The sequence below is a fragment of the Vespula vulgaris genome, chromosome 11, assembly GCF_905475345.1.
Source record: "Vespula vulgaris chromosome 11, iyVesVulg1.1, whole genome shotgun sequence".
Taxonomy (NCBI): Eukaryota; Metazoa; Arthropoda; class Insecta; order Hymenoptera; family Vespidae; genus Vespula; species Vespula vulgaris.
The window spans coordinates 527,501-553,689 of record NC_066596.1 but is presented as its reverse complement, the minus strand read 5'-3'; the positions used below and the strand labels follow the sequence as shown (position 1 = coordinate 553,689).

General features: G+C 30.9%; 3 protein-coding genes across 6 annotated transcripts in view; 2 read left to right on the top strand and 1 right to left on the bottom strand.

Annotated features, from left to right (window-relative positions):
* LOC127067854 (probable G-protein coupled receptor B0563.6) overlaps positions 1 to 15,404 on the top strand; it is a 39,885-nt gene extending 24,481 nt beyond the window's left edge. For all 3 annotated transcript variants that reach the window (XM_051003237.1, XM_051003238.1, XM_051003239.1), the window contains 4 exons: positions 13,542 to 13,691; positions 14,024 to 14,274; positions 14,406 to 14,693; positions 14,768 to 15,404. In XM_051003237.1, the coding sequence (XP_050859194.1) occupies positions 13,542 to 13,691; positions 14,024 to 14,274; positions 14,406 to 14,693; positions 14,768 to 15,016 (938 nt within the window). In that variant the 3' untranslated portion in view covers positions 15,017 to 15,404. The remainder of the gene's footprint in view (positions 1 to 13,541; positions 13,692 to 14,023; positions 14,275 to 14,405; positions 14,694 to 14,767) is intronic.
* A 140-nt stretch (positions 15,405 to 15,544) lies between these two features.
* Positions 15,545 to 20,747, bottom strand: LOC127067853 (uncharacterized protein C05D11.1-like). Its single transcript, XM_051003236.1, has 14 exons — positions 20,219 to 20,747; positions 19,744 to 19,985; positions 19,486 to 19,654; positions 19,250 to 19,413; positions 18,626 to 19,144; positions 18,295 to 18,549; positions 18,035 to 18,208; positions 17,714 to 17,950; positions 17,450 to 17,630; positions 17,101 to 17,353; positions 16,816 to 17,002; positions 16,609 to 16,752; positions 16,205 to 16,515; positions 15,545 to 16,111 (listed from the first exon to the last, which is right to left on the bottom strand). Exons 1-14 carry the CDS (start codon positions 20,388 to 20,390, stop codon positions 16,054 to 16,056), a joined length of 3,066 nt encoding a protein of 1,021 aa, XP_050859193.1. The 5' UTR covers positions 20,391 to 20,747; the 3' UTR covers positions 15,545 to 16,053.
* A 255-nt stretch (positions 20,748 to 21,002) lies between these two features.
* LOC127067855 (uncharacterized) lies at positions 21,003 to 22,326 on the top strand. Of its 2 annotated transcripts, none has more exons than XM_051003241.1 (5): positions 21,003 to 21,077; positions 21,359 to 21,621; positions 21,705 to 21,841; positions 21,913 to 22,054; positions 22,120 to 22,326. In XM_051003241.1, the coding sequence occupies exons 2-5, from the start codon at positions 21,410 to 21,412 to the stop codon at positions 22,253 to 22,255; spliced, it is 627 nt and encodes a 208-aa protein (XP_050859198.1). In that variant the 5' UTR covers positions 21,003 to 21,077; positions 21,359 to 21,409; the 3' UTR covers positions 22,256 to 22,326. The 2 variants fall into 2 exon arrangements, with proteins under 2 accessions (XP_050859198.1, XP_050859197.1); XM_051003240.1 differs by lacking the exon at positions 21,003 to 21,077 and adding an exon at positions 21,094 to 21,280.
* Positions 22,327 to 26,189: the final 3,863 nt, after the last annotated feature.

The window sequence follows — 26,189 nt, the reverse complement described above, 5'->3', positions numbered from 1 at the left end:
GCGAGAAGAATTTTCGTGTGCGTGCGTTATCGATGCGATTGATGGGAGAAAACGTGTTTCTCTTTTTTTCTCTCTTTTTTTCTCTCGATCGATTGTCGTAATAGGCTAACTGCGGATATATTAATACATATTTCACTGAATTACACAGAATTCACAGAAATAAATACTTCAGTTAAGCGAAAAATTATAAACAACGTAAGGAAAAATATCGATAGATATAGAATTTTTTATATAATTTATCAATAATTAAATATAACTGTGAAATTGGAAATAGTATCTCTTTTCTTATAATAATGATAATAATAATAATAATAATAACAACAACAATAATAAACAAAAAAATAATAACAACAATAATAACGATAGCAACAATAACAATAATAATCAGAAGAAGAAAAAGAAGAAGGACAACAATAAAACCAACAACAATAATAATGGGAGGTAGAGTGGAACGTAAAAGCGAGATTTAAATAAAGAAATTAATTAATTAATAAGAAAAAAAGGATAAAGCAGTTTTAAACGTACGAGTTATTAACGCTTTCTGTTTCGTAATATTTAAAATGATAGAATGAAAAATAAAAAATAAGACAAATAAAAAAATAAAAAATAGAAAAAGTAAAAAGAAAAAAAAAAGAGACATTAACGTGACGTTATCGATCGTATCCAGTTACATGAAGGATGAAAAAAGGTGCGTAGTTACGGGATAATGGCGGATCTCGATTAACCGCGTTCAAGTAACTACTCCTTTCAATAGCCGTGTTCATCAAACGCTGCATGTAAGTGGCACTTATCCCTGGTCTCGTTCCCGAGCAACTTCGATCGTGGCGAACTCGCTAAATACGGGATGCTGCAGACGCTGCCATTGGCTACTATTGGATGCCATTGGATGCCCAATGTACCATCCACTTGGCGGCCTTATTCCATCTGCTTTCAACCAACAGTCACGTTCTTTCAATGGTCATTACTTTTCCACCTGTGAAAAATATCATGAAATTTCAATATTCTACGATAGAGAAACACGAGAATTTTTTTCTATCAGAATGACACGTTCCACATCATAGAAATTGATCGTCGAACATACGAGTTCGATTCCAACTGTGAACAATATATTGTTAGATAATTAATTCGTATCGTAGACGCATCCGTCTGAAATTACACGTTGAATGAGTTTGTCGCCGAACGAAATCGTCACGTCGATTATTATTTTTTTTTTCTTTTTTCTTTTCTTCCTTGTCTTCTTTCTTGTTTTCCTGTTCTTTCCTTTCATTCTTTTTTTATAATACAGATAATACGTACGGACTTACACTACTTCTTTTTTTGTTACATAAATACGGTCGAGTTAAGTTAAATGGACTCGTGTTGTATGGAACAATTAAGTGTTAGAAATTGTTTATTGTCAATCATTGTCAATTACTTTTTTTTGATAATACAAACATAATTCATTGTTTTTTATTTTTCATTAATTATTTTTTTATATTAACTTAATTTTAAATGCTGCATATATATATAATTTGAACAAACTGTATCTTCTAAATGGTTGAAAATAGAAAGAAATGTTATAAGTCAAAGTTAAATGGTGTCAAACAGTGCATAATATTCAAATAATTTTACGCACTTTTGTGAATCGGTACATCAAACAAATACAACTGCACTTTTTTTTAATAGAAATTTATATTTTTGACTGCATCAATTGATATAATTTTTTATACTCTACGTAAAAGTATTAACATACTTATGTCTTAAATTTATACGTTAGGAAGTTATTGTAGCTAAATGTTTCTGATATTACTATATTACTATGTTACTAATATTAATATAAGATTAAAATTTTCATTAGTAAGTATACATTACAGGTGGTATTATCCATTAACACATGGTGACGGATCTAAATAATTCAAAAAAGTTTAATTAGAATAACTTTCTAACATCTAAGTTTAGAGCATAAATACATTAATACTTTTATATAGAGCATCGACTGGTTCAGTCATAACAAAATATATATTTCCATTAAAAAAAAAACTACAGTTGCATTTTTCTGATGCACCAGTGTACAAAAGTGCATAAAATTATGTGCATATTACGCACCATCTAATACCATTTAACTTTCACCTATATATTTTTTTTAACCATTTAATAGATACAACCTGTTCCAGTTGCGTAAGGACATCCTATATATATTTCATTCTCCTTCTTTCCCTTTTTTCTTTTTATGTTGTTAACAAACATACATAACGTAACTTTCAGGACATTTGGAAAATTTCTGGTTGGCGATGCTAAATAGACTTTTCGAAGTGCGAGAACGAATGGATTACGAACGTATAACGAGCTAATCATATTGACGTTACGGAGTTTGAAAGCTCAACGTCATTCGAGCCGAAAGAGAAAACTACTTATCCTCACTTACTCCAACTCCTCTGCAAATAACTTTTCGGATAACCCTCGGTGTCGATCAAACACACGATGTTCCTTGTTACGAAAAAAAGATTGTGAGTGCTAGTTCGTTTTAGTACTTTTCTTTGTTTCTTTATCTCTCTCACTTTCCGAGGATCGATACAACCACATACACCCAAGCGAATATATACACTTATGCTATGCGTGCGCGCGCGCGCGCACACACACACACACACACACACACACACGATGGACAAAGACAGAGGTAGACCTTATTACACCGAATACGAGCGTGATACGAATTTCAATTGACTCGATTGCTCGTGGGACTGAAAGTAAAAAAGAAACACTAAGCCCAGGCGTGACAAGATTCGCGCGGTAAATTGTATTTCGCGCGCGCCAAATTTGAATTCGGTTTTCTCGTTTTTCTTCTTTCCTTCATTTTCTTCTTCTTTCTTCTTTCTTTATTCTCTTTCTCTTATTTTCGATCCACAAAGAATTATTTACATTTTAAAAATAATAAAGCAGATTTGATCTGCCCTTTAACGGACACATTTTTAAATAAGAAAAGATAAAAAAATATTTAAATAAACGATTGATTTTTCGATCGAATTAATAGATATGTTTATTTGAATTATTTTATTACGTCTATAAGAAAGTTTTACTGCTTATCGTACGATTAGGTATATACATTATATATATATACCTATTGCACGTATAGCTATGTATTCATATGTACATACATATATCTTTGATAATATAAAACATATTTCTTATGTAATTTAAATGGTTACAAAGACCGAATCGGGCGGAAAATAGATATTTTTTATAAATGTTACTTTTTCATTTTTTTTTGTCAAAGTCATTTATTTTTTTACATATATACACATATCTTTTTCCGTTGTATGTTACAATTAATATTACTGTGCATTTATCCATATATTGTAATATGACGTTGATATGACCTCGAATACAAACATTTTTAAATTACCGTGAAACTTATTTCCTGCGAGATATCAGGTTTCATTTCACACCCCTTGATTTTTCTTTCGGGGAACATTAAAGGGTAAGATTTACGTATAACAACCCACAACGACAGAAAATATGAAGGAACGAATAATTGCTGTTTGTTCTAATATTAAACCTGAAATCATCGGAACAGCTGTACGATACATCATTGTTAAACTTAAACACGAAATATATCACAGCGGAATCTTATTGAACATATTATTGCAGTAATAAGAACATATGTTTATTTACGATTCTAAGTCGATTATCGATTTTCTGTTATCGTTGAAACATGGTATCTCGTTAAAAATAAATAAGTACAAGCCTAATTTAAAAATTGTTAAGTCCGAGGTCATTTATATTATACATGAATTAATGCACACAATATTAATAATACAACATAATGTTAATTACAACATACGACAGAAAAAAATATATCTAAGTATATATAAAAAGAAACATGAATGACCTTGAAAAATGACATTAATAAAAACTATCTTCTTTCGTTCGCTTCGTCTTTTGAAGTCATTTAAAACAAGTCAGAAATATTAAAAAAAAAAAAAAAAAAACAGGAGAGAAGAAAATTAATATACTGAAAAAAGAAACTTTTAATAAAGCATAGAATTTTTTTGTAAATATTTTTATGTTTAATAAATAGTGAATAGCGGAAAGATCAGAAATAGAGGCTAGATTTTCCTGAGGGTATTATTATTGCGTTCCGGCAACAGGTTCGACGCTTTTCCATTTCGTTATAAAGGTCGAACGGAGCTACCAAAAATGGAGCTTTCACGAAGCTTGCTCAACGCCCCTCGTCACAGAATCGACCTTTGTTACCAACCTAAAGACCTCATCCGCGTCACCCGGGGCTTTATGAATATTAACGACAGTATCTCCCTCATCCTTGTTCTCTCTTCTCTTCTCTCTCTCTCTCTCTCTCTCTCTCTCTCTCTCTCTCTCTCTCTATCTATCTTTCTTATTCGACTATGGACTCGTATCAACCCACAGACCTAAATTTCTAAGAACTTTCCCTTAATTTACGGGTACGATATTCAGTTTTTGGCATAGATGACGTTCGTCAATGAGTCGAGGCGAAGCAATGCAATTTACTATTACCACCGACAGGACGAGATTAAAAGGTTTAAAGGACGTACATATATTTTCCCGTTCGAACGTGTCGTCCACGTAATGAGCTTTTCCGTTATCACTGAAGCTTTATTTGCTGAACAGACGCATAAAATGGTTTTACTGGAATCAACGATTATGATAACATTTCTTTCTTTCATCAGCAATAATTTTTCATAAAACAACAGCAAATTTTTTCTTTCGTTGGGTCGTTATTTCTTTTTTTCTTTTTGTTTTTATAAACGTAAATTACAAATGATCGTGACAATTTGTTTAATTTGATGCAACAATTTGATTCTCTTTCTGTTTTTTTCTCTTTCTCTCTCTCTCTCTCTCTCTCTCTCTCTTCTTTTATCCTAACAGTCAGGCAGAAGCGAAGAAGAATAGAAATCAAATGACAGTTCAGATTCAGGCCATAGCTACGTAGTACGTAGCTTGAATATCCTTCGTGAGACAGTCTCGTGTCTCTACATCCGTTCTTTCTTTCTCTGAGCATCCTTCCTCTCAACGTTCTCTATCTCATGGATCGTACGTTAGATTCTGCAATTTATATGCGAAGAGGACACCTTCCTTTTCGAATAGTGCGAAGGATAGTTCGCAGTCACGTATGACAGGTGAGCCGATGTTGAATAACGTACGTCGAACTCGATCGATTCTACGAGAACCGAGAAAAAGATTCTTTCGTTTTCCTGTTGGACCGGACACCTTCGTGAATTTGATTCATTATCATCGAGAAAAAAGAAAAAGAAATGGGATGAAGAAAATGAAAAAAAAGAAGAAAAAAAAAGAAAAGAAAAGAAAAGCAAACAAAGCAAGTATTTATTTAAGTATCTTTATGCCACTTTGGCCACGCCCTAAAGAATAAAGAGAGAGATCCGAAATACTTGGCCCAACGTACGAAGGGCATCTTTAGAATTCATCTAAATTGTATGGAAATTAATTTACTTCAGGACGAATAAGATGAGGGAGCGAACCCCCTTTTTCATGGACAATCCAGAATGATTTAATCTGGGACGATCATCTCTCTCTTTCTCTTCGCAGAATGGCAAAAAGGGGCAGTTGGATTATCGATTTATATTATGACTCAATTTCATGTATATCATTTATTTCTTTTTATTTCCACGTAATTTAGGACAATGTGTATTTCAAACACTTTTTGACACACACATCTTTTCTATTCCTTATTGTTATAAGAAAATAATTCTTATCAAAGATTAGAATCATCTCATTGAATACTCACGAAAGTTGTATTAATTTTTTGTTTTTTATTCCATTTTTTTTTCTGTTTTCTTTTCTTTTTGTTCCTAATCTATCAGTATTACTTACAGATTTTGGAGAAAAGAAAAGAAAAGAAAAAAAAAAACAGCCTTCACCTCTTTATTTGACTTTTTATTTGATTCTTTATTTCATTCATATACATGTATTCATATACATGTATACATATATTCAATATAAGTTCTTTGTTTCGTATCTCATTGCATATTAGATATTAAAATAGCTTTTACTTATAAACAGTTTATTAATTTTTTGTTTTTCTTGTTTCATTTTTTTTTTTGCTCCTTAACTTAATCCATCAATATTACTTATAGTTTCGATTTCGAAGAAGAAAAAAAGAAAGAAGAAAAATATGAGAAAACAGTCTTCAACTCTTTATTTGACTCTCACCCTCTATCCAATATACATGCAGGGATGAACGTGCACACACTCTCATCTTTTTGACGTGGGTCGCGTAAAAAGAAGATTCCCGATAATAAGGGTCGTCTAACTTGCGAGAATGAGACGTCTACCTCGAAATACTCTTTCCCTTTCTTCTTTTTTTTTAAGAAGTAAAAGAGAAAAGAAAAAAGAGAGAGAGAGAGACAGAGAGAGAGAGACAGAGAGAGAGAGAGACAGAGAGAGAGAGAGAGAGAGAGAGAGAGAGACAGAGAGAGAGAGAGCAGGAACCGAGATAAGACCAGGGCTAGAAATTTTATGGAACCTCTCATAGTAGACGGCAACACCTTAGATCGTCTCCTACTTTTCTTATTTCTTTTTTGTTTTTTTTTCTCTATCTTTTCTTTCACATTTTGCGCCAAGATTACCGATGATATTTTCCCAAGAAAATCCTTGAAAAGGAAGAAAATGAAGAAAAAAAAAGAGAAAAGAAAAGACAACGATCCGTGGCAATCGTCGCATCTCAACTATGATACGATTTCTCTGGAACTAACCTCTCGAAGAATCTCTCGATTCTTGTACTTCTTATCAACGACCATCTTTTTCTTCTTCTTTTTCTTCTTCTTTCATTTTCATTTCTTTCTCCGATTATTATATTTTAACCTTTACATTCGCCTTAAGTTAATAAGTAAGTTTCTAAATTTTCTTTATGTTAGTGTAAGTGTAATACCGTTGGATAATCCAACTTGTACTATTACGAAAGAAGATAAACTTAACTTAAAATGAAATTTACGAAGTAAAAGAATAATAAAATAAAGTAACAGTTCGATTAAAAAGAAAGAGAGAGAGAGAGAAACAGAAAGAGAAAGAGAGCAGAAAAAGAGATAGACTCACTAATGTAAAGGTACATATAACTATGTCATTTTTTTTTCTTTTTTCTACAAGCATGTACCTACATATATCAACAAGATTTTACGTGAAAACAGGAAAGAACATACAAAAGGAATACTTCATCTTCGCATCTTCTATATCGCATTTGGTAAAAGAAATTTAAGTGAGGAAACATTCACGTACGGAAGGTGAGATCAAAAGATGCAGAAATTCGTTTCCACTCTCTCTCCCTCCTTTTAAAAGAGTAGAAACCACAGCGGACGCGTAAGTCGATTCGTAGAAATTTGCATGAGGCGACGTTGCGTTTTAGCAAAAGGACTAAGTAGATTCAGTGGCCCCAATCTTAAAGTTCGTCTCTTGAAAAGGTTTTCTCTCTCTCTCTCTCTCTCTCTCTCTCTCTCTCTCTCTCTCTCTCTCTATTTCATTCTTTTTCTTTTTCTTGCTTTCTGTCTACAATGTTTCTATGCAATATTCTTTCTGTTATCTTTTCTGTAAGTAAATAGCTAACCTTATGTTTATTGCCATTATCATCATCATCATTATTATCATCATTATTATTATTTGTTAGTTTACCTTTCTCTTTCTGTCTCTCTCTCTCTCTCTCTCTCTCTCTCTCTCTCTTTCTTTCTTGTTTTCTGTCTATACTATTTCTTTGCAATTGTCTTTTTTTTATTATTATTTTTTATCGTTATATATTTTGTAAAAAAATAGCTAAGTAAATTTATATTTATTACTATCATCATCATTTACTCGTCTACGTCTTTCTTCCTCACTTTTTATTTATACTATTTCTTTGCAATTGTCTTTTTGTCATTATTATCTGTCATCATTATTATTTATCGTTATATGTAAATAAACAGCTAAATAGGTTTATACTTATCATCATCATTATCATTCATCATCGTCATTATCATCATCATCATCATCTATTCGACCATTTCTCTCTTTCTTGATTTATATTTATAGTATTTCTTTACACTTTTCTTTTCTTGATCATTCTTTAACGTTATTTGTTCTGAAATAAATAGTTAAATAAATTTATATGATTATTATTACCATCATGATAATCATTATAATTATTTATTCGTCTCTCATCTCTCTCTCTCTCTTTTTTTATTTTCTTCGAATTATCTTTTTCTTTTCCTTCTTTCTTCATTCGTAGTTCTTTACAAGTCTCTAGCACGGTGATCTTCTAGACAAGACATACTTTCTCGATGCGTATTTACCAGATATAGGAAAAGGAAAAAAGAAAGAGAAAAAGAGAGAGAGAAAGAGAGAGAGGAAGAAGGTTTTAGATTTACGATGTTATTACACGGTTTCTTGAGGTGTAGTTACCGTTAGAGAGCTTGCAACTGGAATTACTTCGAAAGATCCAAAAGGTAGAAAATTAAAGCGAGTTGCGCGTTAACACTCCCTAGTCTCTAATCTCGCAAACTCTCTTCGTGTCGCGATAATTTGTTCTGATTTCTTCGAAGGATCGTCGATGGACAGAAAGAAATATCTTGGATCCGGCTCAAAACGAAGTCAATGCCGTTCCTCTTTTCTTTCTTTTCTTTTCTTTTCCTTTTTTTTTGTTATTTAATTTTTTAACGAAATGAAATTAATACTCGTTTCAAAATTGTACCTAATTAAAATATCGAAGTTAGCCAATAAGTAATGTTAATTTTCAATAAAACTTATTGAATCTAATGTTCTTTATGGAAATATGAAATATTAAAAATTTTAAATAAAATCACATTAATAGACATTAATTCGTTCGATTGTTAGTTTTAAAGTACTCAAGAATTTTTAAAGTACCCAATTATTTTTCAAGGAAATTCAAATAACCTTCGTAGATTCGTATATAGAAAGATAGAAATAGAGATAGAGATAAAGATACAGAGAGAGAGAGAGAGAGAGAGAGAGAGAGAGAGAGAGAGAGAGAGAGATAGGAATAGAGATAGTAAGAAAAATAGAGAGGAAGAAAGAAAGAGAGAGAGAGATCGAATTTTTGTATCGAGTCAACCATCAAGATGATAAGGGTAATTATACGTTAAAGGATCGCCAATGCATAAGTTCACGTATTTACGCGTTGCGTGCTATTTATCAGAAAAAAATCGTAATTTCTTTCGTATTGATACGTTCATGCTTTTATTCTTATCCATTTACTTTATCAGAAGTTATTATCCATGAAGACGAATATTTAGATAGGCTTAAAACTTTACCTTGCTGATAATCTTGAAAATCCTAGGATTACTTGTTGATCGTTTTAAAATTAAATTTTCTCGTAATGCTCGATTCATTTTTACAGGGATCGAGAATTACAGAAAAAAAGAAAGAAAGAGAAAAAGGAAAAGAAAAGAAAAGAAAAAAGAAAAGAGAGAATACGTGTCCGTATCTCCTGCATGAAAAATCCTGAGTTTCGTTAGCGAATTAATTCGTTTTTGGAGAAGACTCTATTCCCAGTTGTACATGAGCTCGCGTTCGCGCTCGCGCGCGCAATAAAAAGGATAACGGCGTTTCGCTGCCGTAGATGCAGTTGCATGCTAAGGAATGCAATTTCTATGCAAACGCATGGAGAATCTCGTTGTTAATTTCCTTACCGAACGAAGCGTAGCGTCGTCGTTTCTAAGATAACCTCTCGTTATGCCAAGCATCTAGTTTAAACTCTTTCTTAGGTGACTCGTCTGTGCTAAGAAGAAAAGGTCGAGGTTTTTTGTTTCATTATATTTCATCGTTATTAAATATTATTACTATTGTCATAAATAATTAATATTATAATCATCACTATTCGTTGTAATTCATAATTATCATTATCATTAATTCGGATTAATATAATAAAGATAATTGAAGAAACGTTACTGTCAAGATCCTAACGTCTTTTATTTGATACTCGAATAACTAAGTTTTCTCGTTTCATCTTGACGGTACTTTGACGTTTATGTCTTGAAAAGCCATACTATGAAACACATAAGTATGTAAGCGTACGTGTTATCTCGAGACGAGATTTTCTCAGAAAATATTTACGATAAATCTCTACGTTTCTTTCAGTCTCAAGTATGAACATAAACTATCAAATTATTTTACTTGGCCATTCTAAATAAGTCCAATAATTGTTAATATTCGCGTTACTCTTAAAATCATATGTAATATTTCTGTTATGAAGGAAAGAGAGAGAAAGAGATAGTAATAAGCTTTTGACAAGTATAAGCGATTACGTAAAGAACATCTTAGTTCTTTTACAATATATGTATATATATATATATATATATATATATATATATATCTTTCTCTCTGTTCGGACATCTTTATCCCCTTAAGAGAAATTCCGAGCACTTTGTTATCCTCGGTGAGTGTCTGCTCTCAATTAAGATCCCGTGGATGAGAAATAAAAGCGTCTTGCTGTGTCCTCCATACGCTAACTATAGCCAATCCTGAGTCTCATCCCTATCTCTCAGTTTCTTTAGGAGCAAAACTCGAATATATCAAGATCCTAAAATATCCCTATAAGACAGAAAAGTAATCCTATTTTTTCAGTCAAAATAAGAATATCCTAAAATGATACTCGATGATCGTTTGTTTACGAATAAATAAACAAAGAAATGCAAATTAGTATTTACTTTTGAATTTGTTTTGATGAATAATTTTTGGTAGATTCTCTATCTTTTTTTCTTTTTAAACATTTTGTATGAATGGATATATGAACGAACTATATAACCATGGAATGGTTTATTATCACTTGTCGGCTATATTGCAAGTTGCTATTCTTTCGTATAATCTTCCCTTCCGACTTGTTGTTATGAGTTTCTACCGATATCGGTACAACAGAAGCCCATTCCCGATTTTTCATTTCTTCCATCGTCTTGGCACGGAGTCTCGTTCGCTACGGTGCTTACCGTTACTGTCGCGATAAATTTCGAGAATCTATGTGAAAGAAAAAGAGATTTTTATAACGGAAGATATTATAACTTCTTCATATTTATCATGATACAAATCATATAAAATGAAAGATCATTTCTTTTTATTTTTATCAAAATATGGATAAATAATTACAGCACTACGTATTTTTAATATAACTTAAATAATTTTTTGAAACAATTGACGTATTTGTGATATAAATCAACGCGTAAGAGATATCTAGTTTAAACAATGAATTATTGATTCGAAAATAAAATAAAACTTGGGGAAAACTGGAAAGAAGTTTTAATTAGTTTGACAAGAAATTTCTTGAAACACTTTGGAAATTGATGAAGGAATTTTTTTTCTTTAGGATTTTTTTTCTATATCTTGTCATCTTGATGAAACTGTTTAGTTTCTACGATTCTACGATCGATAGAATATTTGAAGATCATCAAAGAACCTACTCAAATCACGCTTCGCGAATCGAAGATCGAAAGCGAGACGAGAACGATACCGAGAAATTTAAACGGATCGTTTAATTCGTCCCGCGCGCTCATCAGCCATTGTTTCGGAGGAAACAATGGCGGCTGAGCACGTGACGTTGAATCGTGCCTCGCCGAGCATAAAGGTGCTCGCCGAATTAATTGTCGATCATGACCGAAGAATTGCTCGAGTTTCATTACGTATTTTATTATATAATTTCAATAAAGGTTTCTCGAAACAATACTCGAAATACTTCATTTTCAATTTTTCGGTTTGTTTTGAGTATGTAAAAAAAGTGCAGAGAGACGAGAACGGAAAGATTTGAGAAGAAAAGAAAAAAAATACAAGTGTAAATTGAACGTTCTTATGGTCAAATCTTATATTCGAAGAAATGGATATGTAACTATAATGTACTTTCTCTTCTTGAAAAAAAAAAGGAAAAAATCAACTTCACTCTTTTTAAAATAGATAGGTTGATTAAAATCATGTTAATAGCTAACACTATTCTTGTATTATTTTGATTATTTCAATTGTATTATTATTTATTTTGGAAATTTCTGGCATTTTGAAATTGGATCAACTCATAATTATACATAGATTTTTGTAAGATGGATCTTTAATTTTGGGTATATATAAATTGCGCTTGTTTTTGACAGCTTTATTCAACCGTTTAAGCAGTAACACACGTGTTTGTACAAATGCATATATATTTGTATGAATAGAAATATATTATATACAAATTCTGAAAAAAGATAGATAAAAATCTTTCGTTAAATTTACAAAATTTCGAAACAATTCATAGATATACCTGAGAATATTTTTAATTATCTTCTATAATTAAAATTTTTTTCGTTACATAGAAGATTTTTTATGAATTTTTGAAAATATAACCATTTTGAAATTGGAAATCGGATCGAATCAAAATTATTTATGGATCGTAAGTATCTAACCACGCACAAGTATCACATTTTATTTTTGGTACATATAAATTTCAAGTGGATCCACCCAGCCGTTTAGACGGTAGAGTGGATACATTTACATATAGGTACATATTTAAATTTTGATATGAAACATTAAGATCCAAAATGATTTTCGTACATCTCAAGTAGTTTCAGAGATAATCATTTGTTAAGTTTTTCGTTTTATCGAAAACGTAAAAAACTCGTTGCGGTCGTGGCTAAATAATAAAAGTAAATATAAATAATAAATAAAAACTTATAAATAGTCTTTTAAACCTGAATTCAAGAATCTTGGCAATTTTTTGAAAATAATAACGATGTATGTATACACGAAAGTGAAAAGCACCTTCTTTGAGGATTCCTCGTGGGAACATGAGAGGCGTCATCGACATTGTTTCGTTACAAGATACTAGATAGAGCGCTTGACAAATGGCTACTGCGTCTAACTTTGCGGGAGATTTCGATAAATTAAAGGCATCGTGACACCGTGATTTGTAAAACGTCGAGATACGATACTGAAACACGTCTTTCTCCCGTAATGAAGCGACTTTTGAAATATTTTTCTTATACTTTTCTAGTCTCCGTGCGCAAGTCGAGACGCGTACTTACTTACTTTAATGATGGAACGAAAACGAGTTGTAAAATGCATCGAGAAACCAGAATCCTTTCAGTAGCCATCTTTGATTAAGTTCTTCGATTAAAATTAGCAGATTTCATAGAAGAAATTTATTTACGAAGTGTTAAATTTTCTTCTTTATAAAAAAAAAACTCATTTGAGAAAACCGCATTGAAAAGAAATTTTTTAAATAGATATATATTTTTAAATATAGATATATATTGTGTTTATATATATATATATATATATATATATATATATATATATATATTGAGAAAAAAGAACTTGTTTCATCGTAAAGATTATCTTTTAAGCTTGAAAAGTAATTAACACGGATTGGTAGTTCAATTAGTTTCAAAGTTCGCTTAACTTTTTCGAGGGATTGCATTCCTCGCTTTCTCGTATCTTCGTTTACGACTCGTCTTTTCTTTACCTTTCTCATTATCATCTTACGGTAGAACACGTGACTCGAATCTCTGAGTGAGATAATTAAATAACGATAACAAGTGGAAACCGTTTAATTTCTCTCTGTGTTTCAGGCTATTCCGTGGCGGCTTTGCTCGCTATCCTTTTCTGCATTCCATTCGCACTCAGAGTTTTCATTCATAAAGAGACAGGACGGTGGAACAATTGGCCACAAGCTTTTTATCATGCACACCTTGAGCTCTTTCTTGGCAACGGATGTCTTGGTAACATAGTTTAGTCAAATATTTTTCTAAATACAAAACATGATAAATCATTTTCGAAAGACTAATGCCCGATATAAGATAATCAACACGTTTATTGTTTGGTTTAAGATTACTATTAATCCTTTTTACATTTATCAATTTTTTTTCTACAATTATTAATATAAATATTTAAGACCAAGTTTAAAGATAGATAACGTTTCATACTTCGTTGATAAACGTAATTAATAATATAAAATCCTTGTATTGATCTAGTTGAATTAATTGAACTAGTTTTTTGCTAATAAATTCTTTACTTTCAGACAGGATATTTAATATTTAAAATATTGCAACAGGTGTCGGGGTGATGATGTTATTAGCACTGACTGTTGAGCGTTATGTCAGTGTATGTCATCCAGGACAACACACACGACCACTTTGCGGGCCACCGCATTTGACCGTGGCTCTTATTCCTCTAGCCACCTTTTTGGTCTACCTACCCAGTGTATTTCGTAGCGAAGTAACTACTTGCTTTTTGACTTCCGAAGGACCACTTATTTATCAAAAAAGAGAGAATCAATCGTTCTTACACTCCCTTTTTTATCAGGTATTAAAATATTAATAATTCTGTTAAATAGAATCTACTAAAAGAGTCGACATGGATTTCGATAACAATAACGTTACAATATGAAGTTCAAATTTGCTTAATCTCTTTTTCCTATCAAATCTTCTTTTTAGGTATATAAAGTAGTGCTCGAAATCGTTTTCAAGATCGCACCAACAATATTGTTAGCGGGTTTCAATCTGAGAATCATGGTGGTGTATAGAAGATCTTGCGAACGACGTCGTCGCATGACTTTATCAAGAACCATGAGCAACGATGAAGATTCTAGGACGTTCGCAGAGGAACGAAGATTGATACTTCTTCTCGGTAGCACCAGTATACTCTTTCTGGTTTGTGTCAGCCCGATGGTCATTCTGAACGTCACTCTGAGCGAGAATAATCTCAGTTATTTTTCTTACCAGGCGAGTTCTTAGTACGAATAAAGATTATTGCTAATTTTAAAGTTAATATCTCTTTCTCTTCTCTCGCGGTGTAGGTTTTTCGTGCGTTAGCCAATCTTCTAGAAGTCCTCAATTACTCCATCACCTTCTATATTTACTGTCTCTTCTCAGAGGACTTCAGAAATACCTTGATGCGTACATTACAGTGGCCTTGGCTCAAAAGTGGACAAGGAGGACGAAAAGTACCTATGAAACGTTCACCATTAGCAAGACCTACTACAACAACGACTCCACCTACAACTGCTGTGGCAACACCAGGTCACCTCGCACGTGTCAGCGTCTAATACAACATTTTTATTGCTTCTGTCACTTTTCATTTTTTCTTCGTAATCGATCCTACATTGGAAGTTCAAGAGGAATGAGAAAAGTGCCTGATCGAATTGATGGCCAAAGAAACAATGTACGTTGTTATTGCTAAGAAGTGCATCCGTTTCGTGACTAAAACATTTTCAAACGGCATCGTAATTGCTCTTTGAAAAATTACTCGTTCTTCGTTTTTCTTCGCGATTTTAGATAGTAAGTTTTTATATAAGAATAAAAAAGTAAAATGACTGCCAAAGACGATAATGTATCAACGATTAGACTTAACGCAGACGTTTCTTTCTCTTTTAATAAAGGAAGTAATATTTCTTCGATCTTGACGTATCGAAGAATGAAAGAAGAAATGTATCGCCAAACATAAGTTACAATAAAAATGTGATTATAAAGTGAAGAAGTTAATCCTTGGAATAGCCAATTTGTTTAGAATTCTTTTTTCGTGATACTTCAAGATTTCGCTACATTATCATGTAACAAAACCGATTTGTTCGAAGTTTTCAAGTTACTATGTTTTTTCATTTTTATTTATTTAAGAATACATCTTAATAATACATAATCATATTTAACTCTTTCCTTAGTAAAGGTGACTATATTGACCTAACGTTGAATACTTGCTGTATATTAAAGTTGACTATTGTCACCCAACGTTAGATTAACATGTTGAAGATGATTATAGTCTGACAAAATTCCGTTTGAATTAAGAACTTTAAATGAACGTAACGTATATTAATATTATCATAGAAAGCTCTCAACGCTCTTCTTACGTATATTCATTTATAATTCGTTTTATATTAATTTTATATAACTTGAATAATTAACTAATAATTTGCATAGGACGACATAATAATTTGAAAGTATCAAATATTACATTCTATGGTAAAAGCGCACACTTGTGATTAAATTGTTTCATACAGTGGTAATGTACTGGCAGCCAATACCGAAAGAATGAATCAAATGCATCATTAATAAAAAGTATATCTCAATTTGATTTTCTCACATTTTGTTACTCATTCAAGAATGTTTCTTCTAAGGAATTATAAATCTGCAATTCATGTCCGAATCTAAAATGAAGATAATATGTATGTAAAAAAAATAATGAATTATTTAAATTCCTTTGAAAGAAATATTTAATAAAATATTTAATAGAGGCTTACTCTTTAAATGCAGCTGCCACTTCCGAAGCTTTTGATGGGTGACAAACTATAGTCGTTTTAGTTTCCGATGGATAAAACAATGGTTTTACATAGCGTATCGCTACGCGATTTAGATCTTCTATGGTAACAGTTGATATACGACGTACTATTTGCTTGTTATAATCGTGTGGTACTTTTTTAAAGTAATACAAAAGGGATTGTTTAACTACATCGTCTACAGTTTTTTCCTTGTTAATAATCTCAAATATTAGCGAAGATTTCGCAGATTCGAAAAGTAACTTCTCCCATTTATCCTTGGCAAAATGTGCTTGCTAAAAGGAAGTACATATTCGTAAATTCAAAAAAAAATTCAAAATCTATTTTTTTTTCTTTTCATTTTTTCCGAACGTAACGTTATTACTTACAACTATATTTCTTGCTTCTTTGTATGCCGCTACAACATTGGCTGATTTATACAATGAGAAGTATAATAATCCTTCATGTATTTTTGGATAAATACCATATCCATATGATAGACCTTGTCCTCGAATTAATCTCCACATAGGACCCTAAAAATATGACTTTCTTCATTGCAGAACATTCATTATAATATATTAATTTTAGTTACATACCTCGGTTTGATTTAAATATTGTAAGCATACAAACAAAGCCGCTAAATCTTCATTGTGGAAATCGTTTATACTTTGGCAGGATTGTACTAGAAACGATGAATCTATACATCCTAATCCTGTGACACAACCTTTAAGTGAAACATCCTTGGAAAGATTCATTAGCTGCCAGTCGGAAGTTACATTCAGTCTATAATATTAATATTATATATATATATATTTTTTTTTTGATTAATTGATATCACGAAATATGTAATTTTGTATGTAGCTTCGATTAAATATTCTTACGGCTTTTTTTTTGTAGCGTCTATGTCCGAAAAGAAATCATTCCATGGAGTGTAAACATTTTCAACTTCCGCTGATAATTTATCAACATTAGCAGCTATATATAATACCACATTTTCAGTAGAAGTTAAAACTTTCCTAACCGATTCGATTTCTGCTATCACTTCTTGTTCGCTCGATTCATTATTGAGACGTTCGATCATTTTAGTAAGGAATTTTTGTTGACGTAAAATACTTGATGCGTAAAAATTGTTATCTACAAAAATATAATTGAAATAGTAAGATATACGTATACATATACAATATTGAATATTCGAAATTATCTTTACGTAACGAAAAATATCGAAATTACCTTCATTATATGTTAAACCTTTCATCAAATCGCTAACTATTTTACTTCCTCTTCTTTTAATCTGTGCGACATTGTTTATCATCTTGGTTGCAATTATTTTTAATCTATCAGAGATTAATTCTGTTTGATATAAAAGTTTTCTAATCCATTGTACGCCTTTTTTATATTTACTTAATTCCAGCTGAAATAAATATAAAATTATTGTTAAGTACAAATTTTTTTTAATTTATAAAAATCATAATCGTTATCAAATTTATACGTTACTTGGATCATCAGACTTGCACTATGACTGTAAGGTCCACAAGAGAATCTAATGAATCTGTCTATCCCTATGGAAGTACTTGTTTCAATGGTATCAGCTTCTAATGTAGCAATAACTTCTTGGTATGGTATTAATTCGCCATTTCCTTTCACTGGAGATTCCATGAATGCTTCAAGTAACAATGGTAGGTACAATCTTTGTTCTTTTGTAATGGATGATGTATCCATAATAACAGAAATCTAAAATTCTATATCTATAAGCTTGTCCAGAAATCCTATCTCGATTAATGAATTACTTTTAAAAGTAATTCTTTTATTACTTACATAAATAAAGTTCGTATTAACATGATCTAAATACGTAAACAGTGGCAACTTTGTAACATTAAAATGTGAATGCTGTTCAGGTGTTTCTGTGGTGTAACTTTTAATTTGGTGGTAATTAATGGAATCGGTGCTAGGAATTGGTATAGCTGTTAATAACTCATTAGGAATTGATCTCTAAAAGTAAATGAAAAACATGCATTAAAAACTGATTATAAGTTAATAATATTTAAATATATTTGTGAGTTTCACTATCATTGTACCTCATTTTGAATTACTGCTTCTTGGAGCTCTTTTTCTTTCTTCTGTAAGCCTTCTTTGCCTAAACTCTCTATTTGTTTAGCAACACGTGCTTTTTCTTCTTCCATTAGCTGATGTCGTTTTTCTATACTCGGTATACCCTTGACGATAACCACCGGAGTATCAATAAAATATTTTTTCAAAAGATTTAACCAATATGATTCTGGTTCTTCAAATAATTTTTTAATTTCTTTTATTTGATTCAATCGTTGATCCAACTATCATGCAAAAAAAAACCTTATTGAAACTTGCTATGATTAAGTATGATGTGAATCGATAAGTTAAATAACTTACATCTTCTTTAGTATTACCATACAAAACATCTCCAATGATCATAAACGCAACAGTATTATGCGGATCATTTTCCAGATGACTTAAAGTTTCAAGCATATTTCTATGTATCACAGTTTTCATTCTCTTCATGTCAATACCAATTTCATATATTTCCTTTAAAACTTCTGATAAACGGCTCGAGAAAAGAGGAATTTTAGGTTTAGGAACATTCTCAAAAATTATATAAAGAATTGAAACAGAATTTTCACACAAGGAATACACAACATTGCTCGCATAAGGATCCTTCATCTCTACAAAATCTTCTTGTAGAGGACTAACTGGTGTATCTGTAAGATACTTTAATAGCAAAGAGCAACCAATTCGATCATAAATTTCATGAACACAGGATGGTCCACGCCAACCAACATTTATTATACCATTATCTTCATCATCACATGGATAAAACAGATCTATATCCACGCTTTCTGTAAATGGTGGTACTGGACTTTGCCAAGGTCTTTCAAATGGACCTCTAGAACCCTAAAATATTTCATATTATAAAACCACTTTGCTAGATTTATTTAAATAATAATTGTTATATATAAGCTTTATATAAATACATAAATATTAGCTATTTTTACCTACTTTTGACAAAATCATTTGTTCTACAGGTTGTAGCATTTTAAAAACTTTATCATGGTTCACTTGTCCAGCTATTATTATTGTTAAATTTTCAGGACGATAGAAGTCCTTGTGATATTTCCTAACTTTTTCATTATTTGTACTCTCTCTTAAATTTTTTAATGCTCCTATAAAAATACAGAATATTTTAACATTATTGAATTAATAAATATTATTAATAGTTATAAAACTTATATTACCTCCTGTCATCGATTTATAGCCACAATGTCCAGGATATATGGCCTTACATAATTCATTATAAACTAGATATTCTCCCATGTTTTCCTTCGCTTGCATTTCACAATAAACGACTCCTGCATCTTCACCCTCTCCATTAATATGATGAACTTCCGTAAGATATGCAGAATCCTAAATGTAAATAAGTAAACATAAAATATATAAATAATAAAGTTTACAAATACAATATCAACTTTACTATTCAAAATAAAAAATAAAACCTGTAGTGTAGGATACAGTATATGTTCCAAATAAATAGGCATTAACGATAAAAATCCTTCGTTACCAGCTGTTGTCATAGTATAGAAGGTAATATCTACATCTGTCGTTGCATTAGTACCAGATGCAAGACATCTATTGGCCATTAAATCAAGAATTCCTTTATATGGATAATTTTCACTACCCAAAAAGATAAGATGTTCCAGGGTATGCGGTAATCCATCATCATCGAATGCTTCGGTTGCTATTTTTTAATAAAAATGATATTGATTATCATAATAACTTTATGCGTATATTAGGTTGGTGTAAAAATAATTGATATCTTTATTATTTTACTAAATACGTAAAAATCACAATTACTTTTGCATCAACATAGAATATATGTAGACATATATATACACATAAAGAAATCATAAAAAAATACAAATGATATAGAGATTTTATTTATAAATTTTAATAATCTAAAATAATAGTTACCAAGACAAAAATAACCATCAACAATCGGACCATCAACTTCTGCTATAAAAACCGTTAAACCTGTATTCTTAGATTTATATTTATGTACCGGTATGATATCGTTTGACTTCAATGAACAAATAAGCTCAAAACCACCCATATTTTCTCTCGGAGTATTGTCGACTGGCGTCATATTGTAATTTCACTGTTTTCCTTAGAAATGGAAATATTACATGCAAGATATAAAAAAAACAATTTTTTAACGAGAAAAAATAATTGCTTTTAAGGAATGTTAAATAGGATAACGACTTTTAACACTTGAGACACCTTCAGTACTAATAAACGAAAACTTTTACGCATGCGCGAATGAAAGTCAGCTTAAATAAATGTACATATGAAAGTGTATACAAAGTGTGTGTGTATACATATATGTATATCATGAATATTAAATTTGATAAAACCTAATCAAGATCAATAAGAATTATTTATTCAAGATAATCAATCAAAAGTGTATTTAATTATACATGAAAATAAATAAACAAGAAAAGGAGAAGAAAATGTAAATAGTGGAATATGTACAGGCAATAATTTTTACTTATCATTTGAGTCTCATTGATTTGTCTTTTAACATCCTCAACTCATTATTAGATTTATTGTTAAAATAGAACGATAAGAAATCGCCGATAGATTTTTTACTTTATGCGATGAAAATCATATTTTTACTAACTTACTATATCAATTTCATTCAAGCAGTTTATAAAACTAGATGGGGAACCATTGTGTTAGACATTTGGTACCCATGCACATTTCTCGAGTAAATTGATTTGAACTACACCTTAAGAAGACGATAGAGGTCGTCATGCGTACTAAGTAGAGAGAGGTTATTTGCTATTTCTTATTAAATATAATTTTTGTTTTAAATTTACACATAAACATATATATATTTATTTCTTAGATATATAATATATATATATATATATATATATATATATATATATATATATACGCAGGAAATATATATCAATAAATATGTCAGATGAATTAAAAAAAGAAAGACTTCGAGAATTGTTGACGAAAATTTATGCAAGTATTAATGTATCTAGTTTAAGTATAATATTTTAACCATTTATAACTGTAACATATATGTCATTTATTCATTAGCGTGTAGATAGAGAGATATCAGCAGAAACATTGGATGAGATTACAAAATGTATGCTAGGTCCAGAATCAAGAAAGACTACCTACATTGGTGCATTAATTGGTTCTGCAATTGGATCAGTTATTCCTTTAATGATTGAACCGTTGAAAAAATCTTTCATAGTTTTTACTTTGGTTGGAGGTATATATGGATCTGTTATTGCAAGATATTTTCATGGTAAAGATTGTTTATCTATAGTTGATAATCATCCACGCAATACTTATAGGTTTGCATATAACGTATTTTCTACTCTTAATTTTTGGAATTAATAATACAATAAATTTAATTAAAGATATATTTTTTTTATAGACAACCAAGGAAGAATAAACCTTTTGAAGTAGAAACACCATTGGAAAGAGAATCTATTAAAAAAGGATCTTCGATAGATATTGAAGCTTTTCAACAAATAGACCAACAGGATGATGGATTTTCTTCTGTTAATACTCGTACGCAGAAAAACTTCAGTTTTATAAACTTATCATTATTTCAATGATCTCCAAAATATTTATATTTTAAGGTGAATATCAACCAGTTATAAGCGCTGATGTACCAGAAAAGAAAGAAAAACAAATATCTGAAGGTATAACTTATGATGAGTTACGGCGAAGAAATAGAGACAGTTTTCAATCAGGAAACATACAGCATAGATATGCAAAACGGTAAATAACATTATGTAATAATTTTTGACTATATCAAAATATTATACGTAAATTATACTTTGCAGAACTGTTGATTCAAAAGAAAGTCAATCCACACAGAATCAAGATTTTAAATCAGAATTCAACACAGAATCTGATCTTTTCCCTATGCCAAGTAGTACTGGAAATCACAAAACGAAATATGGTGACATATGGGATTGAATGAATAAAAATAGCGTAAACATTATTTGTTGCTTATGTAATACGAATACCATATAAAAGTATTGAAGTAATTTTTAATTTGTTAATTGTAAATAACGATGCAATATTATGTATATGATTAATAATCTGATTTATTATATATACAAGATTGATAATATTGCTAATGTTTTTTGCTTTTAACAAATATAATTAATTGTTTAAAAATCAAATCATCCCCCCACCCACCCCCTCCCCCAATTATATAAAATGTAAAATTACAGAAAGATCCGGTCTTTAAAGATCTTTTGAAAATTATTATATGGCTATACATTTATGCAGGTATAAACGTTATATTTTACCGTAAGAACAGCTTTGCTATGACGTACGATTCAGCGCTATGAGCGTAATTAGATGACTGTTCTCTATTAATTATGCTGTCATCGTATCATCACCTTGACATACCCAGAACTTCAGTTCTCTATCATAAGAGAATTGCCGACGAGTTCGTTCCCTGTACTTAACATATATAAGTTTAGCGACAATCGCCTTACGGTATTCTCTTCTACAACGCAACCCTCGACGATCAGAGCGCATTTGCATTTAGTAATATGCATACTGAACCGTCGTTGATTCATATTCCAGTCAGAGTGAAATCATGTCGATGATTTAACGTGATTTAAACATTTCAATGAGTACACCTTGTCTCTGAAATCATTTCATATCTTTCGTTTTGCTCATATTACACTAGAACAAATTTCAGTTTCGAATTAAATAAAAATATCGATTGTATTAAAGATTTGCTACAAAAGTAACATTTAAACATTTTCAAACATTTGTTTAAAATTTATTTCATTGTTCGTAATGTTCGTAAATAACAGGGGAAGAGAGAGAGAGAAAGAGAGAATAAAATGCACTATGTTTAGCATCTGAAAGACATACAAAATGGCGGACATTTTTCTATTTGTTTTAGTGGTAGAAATAGCACGTGATCGTGATCGTTGATGCATAGGCATGCTGCTGGAACTGATGATGGATAGTTAGAGGGATATAATAAACCGACACTCAGGGACTATACTTTACTATTCGCTCAAGCATACGTAGAGCATGGTTTTGCTTCGTGCCGGCCATTATGTTAATTCGCATTCGATTTTGCATTCTTCTTTAGTTTTTTATACTTTGCCGATTGGTCGATGCTATTCGAGTAAGCCGACGTTGTTTCAAGAATTTTAAAGAGTTTATATAAATAATCAGATAAAAGAACTATGTATATATATATATATATATATATATATATATATATATATATATATATATGCATTGATTGTCGAGATAATTTTTGATATCATTGATATATTCATCGACTGTATTATATAATTAAAAAATTCACTGTTAATGGATATCTTTTCTAATAATCTTCACTCTTATTACGATACATAGTTGAGTGTCGTAGGTAAACGAGTTTTATAAGCGTTTCAAACTGAAGTCTGTAAAATCGAGTGCGATGATTGGTTAATAAAAATATCATTTATGTAATTTTTCTATTTTTTTATTTTTTATTATACTTTTCTTTTTTTGTATAAAAACAAAAATAAAAAAGCTTTATGTTTTAGAGATTCTCTTAACGTTTATACCAGACAAATAACTTTCGTAGATTAAAACGCATAACCTCGAGTTTGTATTGATAATCAATAATAATACAATTCGATCGAACTGAAGGAAAGTTTTGTACATATGTATTATGTTTTTAGGAGGGCGTTTAACATCGAGTTACTCGCCTTTTTCCCCTGCTATTACATCGCGAGTAGCACGCGACGTTAGAGATGGGAAAGTAGCGAGGGAGCGAAAAAGGCAGCCATTGGCTATTGAAAGCGACCAATGAGCGAGTACTCCCATTCATAAGTTGCGAGGCTTCCGTAGCATAGTGGGGGATTCTCCTTATTACCAAGCTTAAAATCTCGCTAGTCGTTTCTACGATATTATGGGAGTCATCTTTGATAGAAACAAGAAAAAGAGTTAAAGAAGGGGGAAAAAGAGAGACAGATAGAAAAGGGAAAGAGAGAGAGAGAGAGAGAGAAAGAAAGAAGATGAGAACATTTGTTCCAAATAAATTATTCGATCATATTTAGCCTACGATATTTTTTAATATCTCTTCTCTTTTTCTTTTGCTTTCACCGCCATCTTGAATTCCTACTCCTCAAGAAAGAAAAGATGAAAGAAAATAAAAAAAGAAAAACAAAAATTTTCATAAACTTTATTTTTTCGTAATGATATTGTTTCTTTCCCTATTCTTCTTCTTTTTTTTTTAATTAATTATTTTTTTTAGTAAGAAATTAATAAACTATGAAAAAAATGTTAATATTGATTACGAGTAGATCGATGGGATACTTCAACGCATTCTTCTCCATTTTCTTCCATGAAAATATGCAAATAAGTTTCGTTTATAATACTAGAGCCAGATAAAGAGGTTAATTGTCAAGAATGATAATTCGAAGATAATTAGGGTAAAACGTGTGTTCGCGTGAATGTGTGAGTTTTCGTCGCGTACAAGAGGGGACCCACGTCTCTCTCTCTCTCTCTCTTTCTCTCTCTCTCTTTCTCTCTCTCTCTTTCTCTCTCTCTCTTTCTGTCTCTCTTGGCGTGCTGTTACGATTCACGTGTTTACTTTAAATGATCACGTGTAGAAAGGGGAGTCACGCAGGTGCAGGTCATGTGAAATATTTGCACTTTGTCGTAATTTGCGTAACCCGATGCATATATAATAAATCCGCGGTGGTAAAGCGCCACGATAGAAAATCGTTTCACAATCTAAAGAGAAAGGGAATCTCTGGGAACGTGGGAGGGGAGACGCTCGCGGAGATGTTTGCGGCTGCACAACGGCGTACAAGAGAACTAACAACATTTATATACGTACCTACGTATATATAATGCGTGTATCCTTGTATTTAAATATTTTCGTGTGAACGTATACACATACAGATAATATATCACATTTATTTTTGAAGTAAAACAAAATAATACATTTTTATCATTCTTATTTTATTATTTATTGTTTATTATATTTTATTTTATTATTAGTATTTATATATATATAGAATTTATTAATATTTCATTAATAATGTAATTTTCATTAATATTAATAACTTTTTCCTATCTTGATGGAAGCTTTTGTAAAACATTTAAATGATAATATGATTTATCCTTCGGAAGCTAAAGACTCGTTCAATGTGGACCGAACTTTTATTAGATCTAATACATATCTGTGTTAGAGTAGTTCAAATAAAATATTTTAAGTTGTTTTCTGATTGTTAAAACCATCGGAAATATATATTTGAATTTTTTTGAATAATTAAGTAAAATATGGGAATTGATTGTTCGATGGATAAACAATATACAGTAATGATAATTACCAAAAGGATGATTTCTTTCTCTCTCTCTTTATTCTTTTTTTTTATGGAATCGTAATTTTTATTATATATCAGATGTTATTCATTTCTGATTCAATTTTAGAACACCTTATATATTTTCTAATTCGTGTTCCAGATTCGAACGGAACGGATCAATCAAAAACTCTTTTACAACACGTGCTACATTTCGATAGCAAATAAACCGCAGAGCTACGTTTTCTTTTGTCTTTTTTTCTTCTTTTTATTCCAACATAAAACGAAGACTTCAAAGACGACCCATATTCTCTTTGGGCGATCGATTCTCCGTCGTACCGAATAAAACTGGATCTCGGCTTGTCTGATATCTAAGTATAGATATCGTGATAGAAAAATGCTTACAGTTATTTACGATCTAACTTATACAGGATGAGTCAGATATCTAATTCGTTATAAGTATCTATCTCACTTACTCATCGTAATTTTTTTGTCCTCTTTTAATATCTCACATTATACCTGGTATATTACATTAATTTTTGTTTTTGTAGAAATCAAGTGACAATAAGTGATATCTA

What these genes read in the sequence shown, in the direction of transcription:
- LOC127067853 (XM_051003236.1), bottom strand. Translation starts at nt 20,390, where the DNA reads ATGACGCCAGTCGACAATACTCCGAGAGAAAATATGGGTGGTTTTGAG. An exon ending in AAGCAGTAATTCAAAATGAG is followed by an intron (nt 18,209 to 18,294) that starts GTACAATGATAG and finishes ATTTACTTTTAG; the next exon opens with AGATCAATTCCTAATGAGTT. An exon ending in AGGTTTAACATATAATGAAG is followed by an intron (nt 17,354 to 17,449) that starts GTAATTTCGATA and finishes ATATTTTTGTAG; the next exon opens with ATAACAATTTTTACGCATCA.
- LOC127067855 (XM_051003240.1), top strand. Translation starts at nt 21,227, where the DNA reads ATGTCAGATGAATTAAAAAAAGAAAGACTTCGAGAATTGTTGACGAAA. An exon ending in CATCCACGCAATACTTATAG is followed by an intron (nt 21,622 to 21,704) that starts GTTTGCATATAA and finishes TTTTTTTTATAG; the next exon opens with ACAACCAAGGAAGAATAAAC. An exon ending in CAGCATAGATATGCAAAACG is followed by an intron (nt 22,055 to 22,119) that starts GTAAATAACATT and finishes TATACTTTGCAG; the next exon opens with AACTGTTGATTCAAAAGAAA.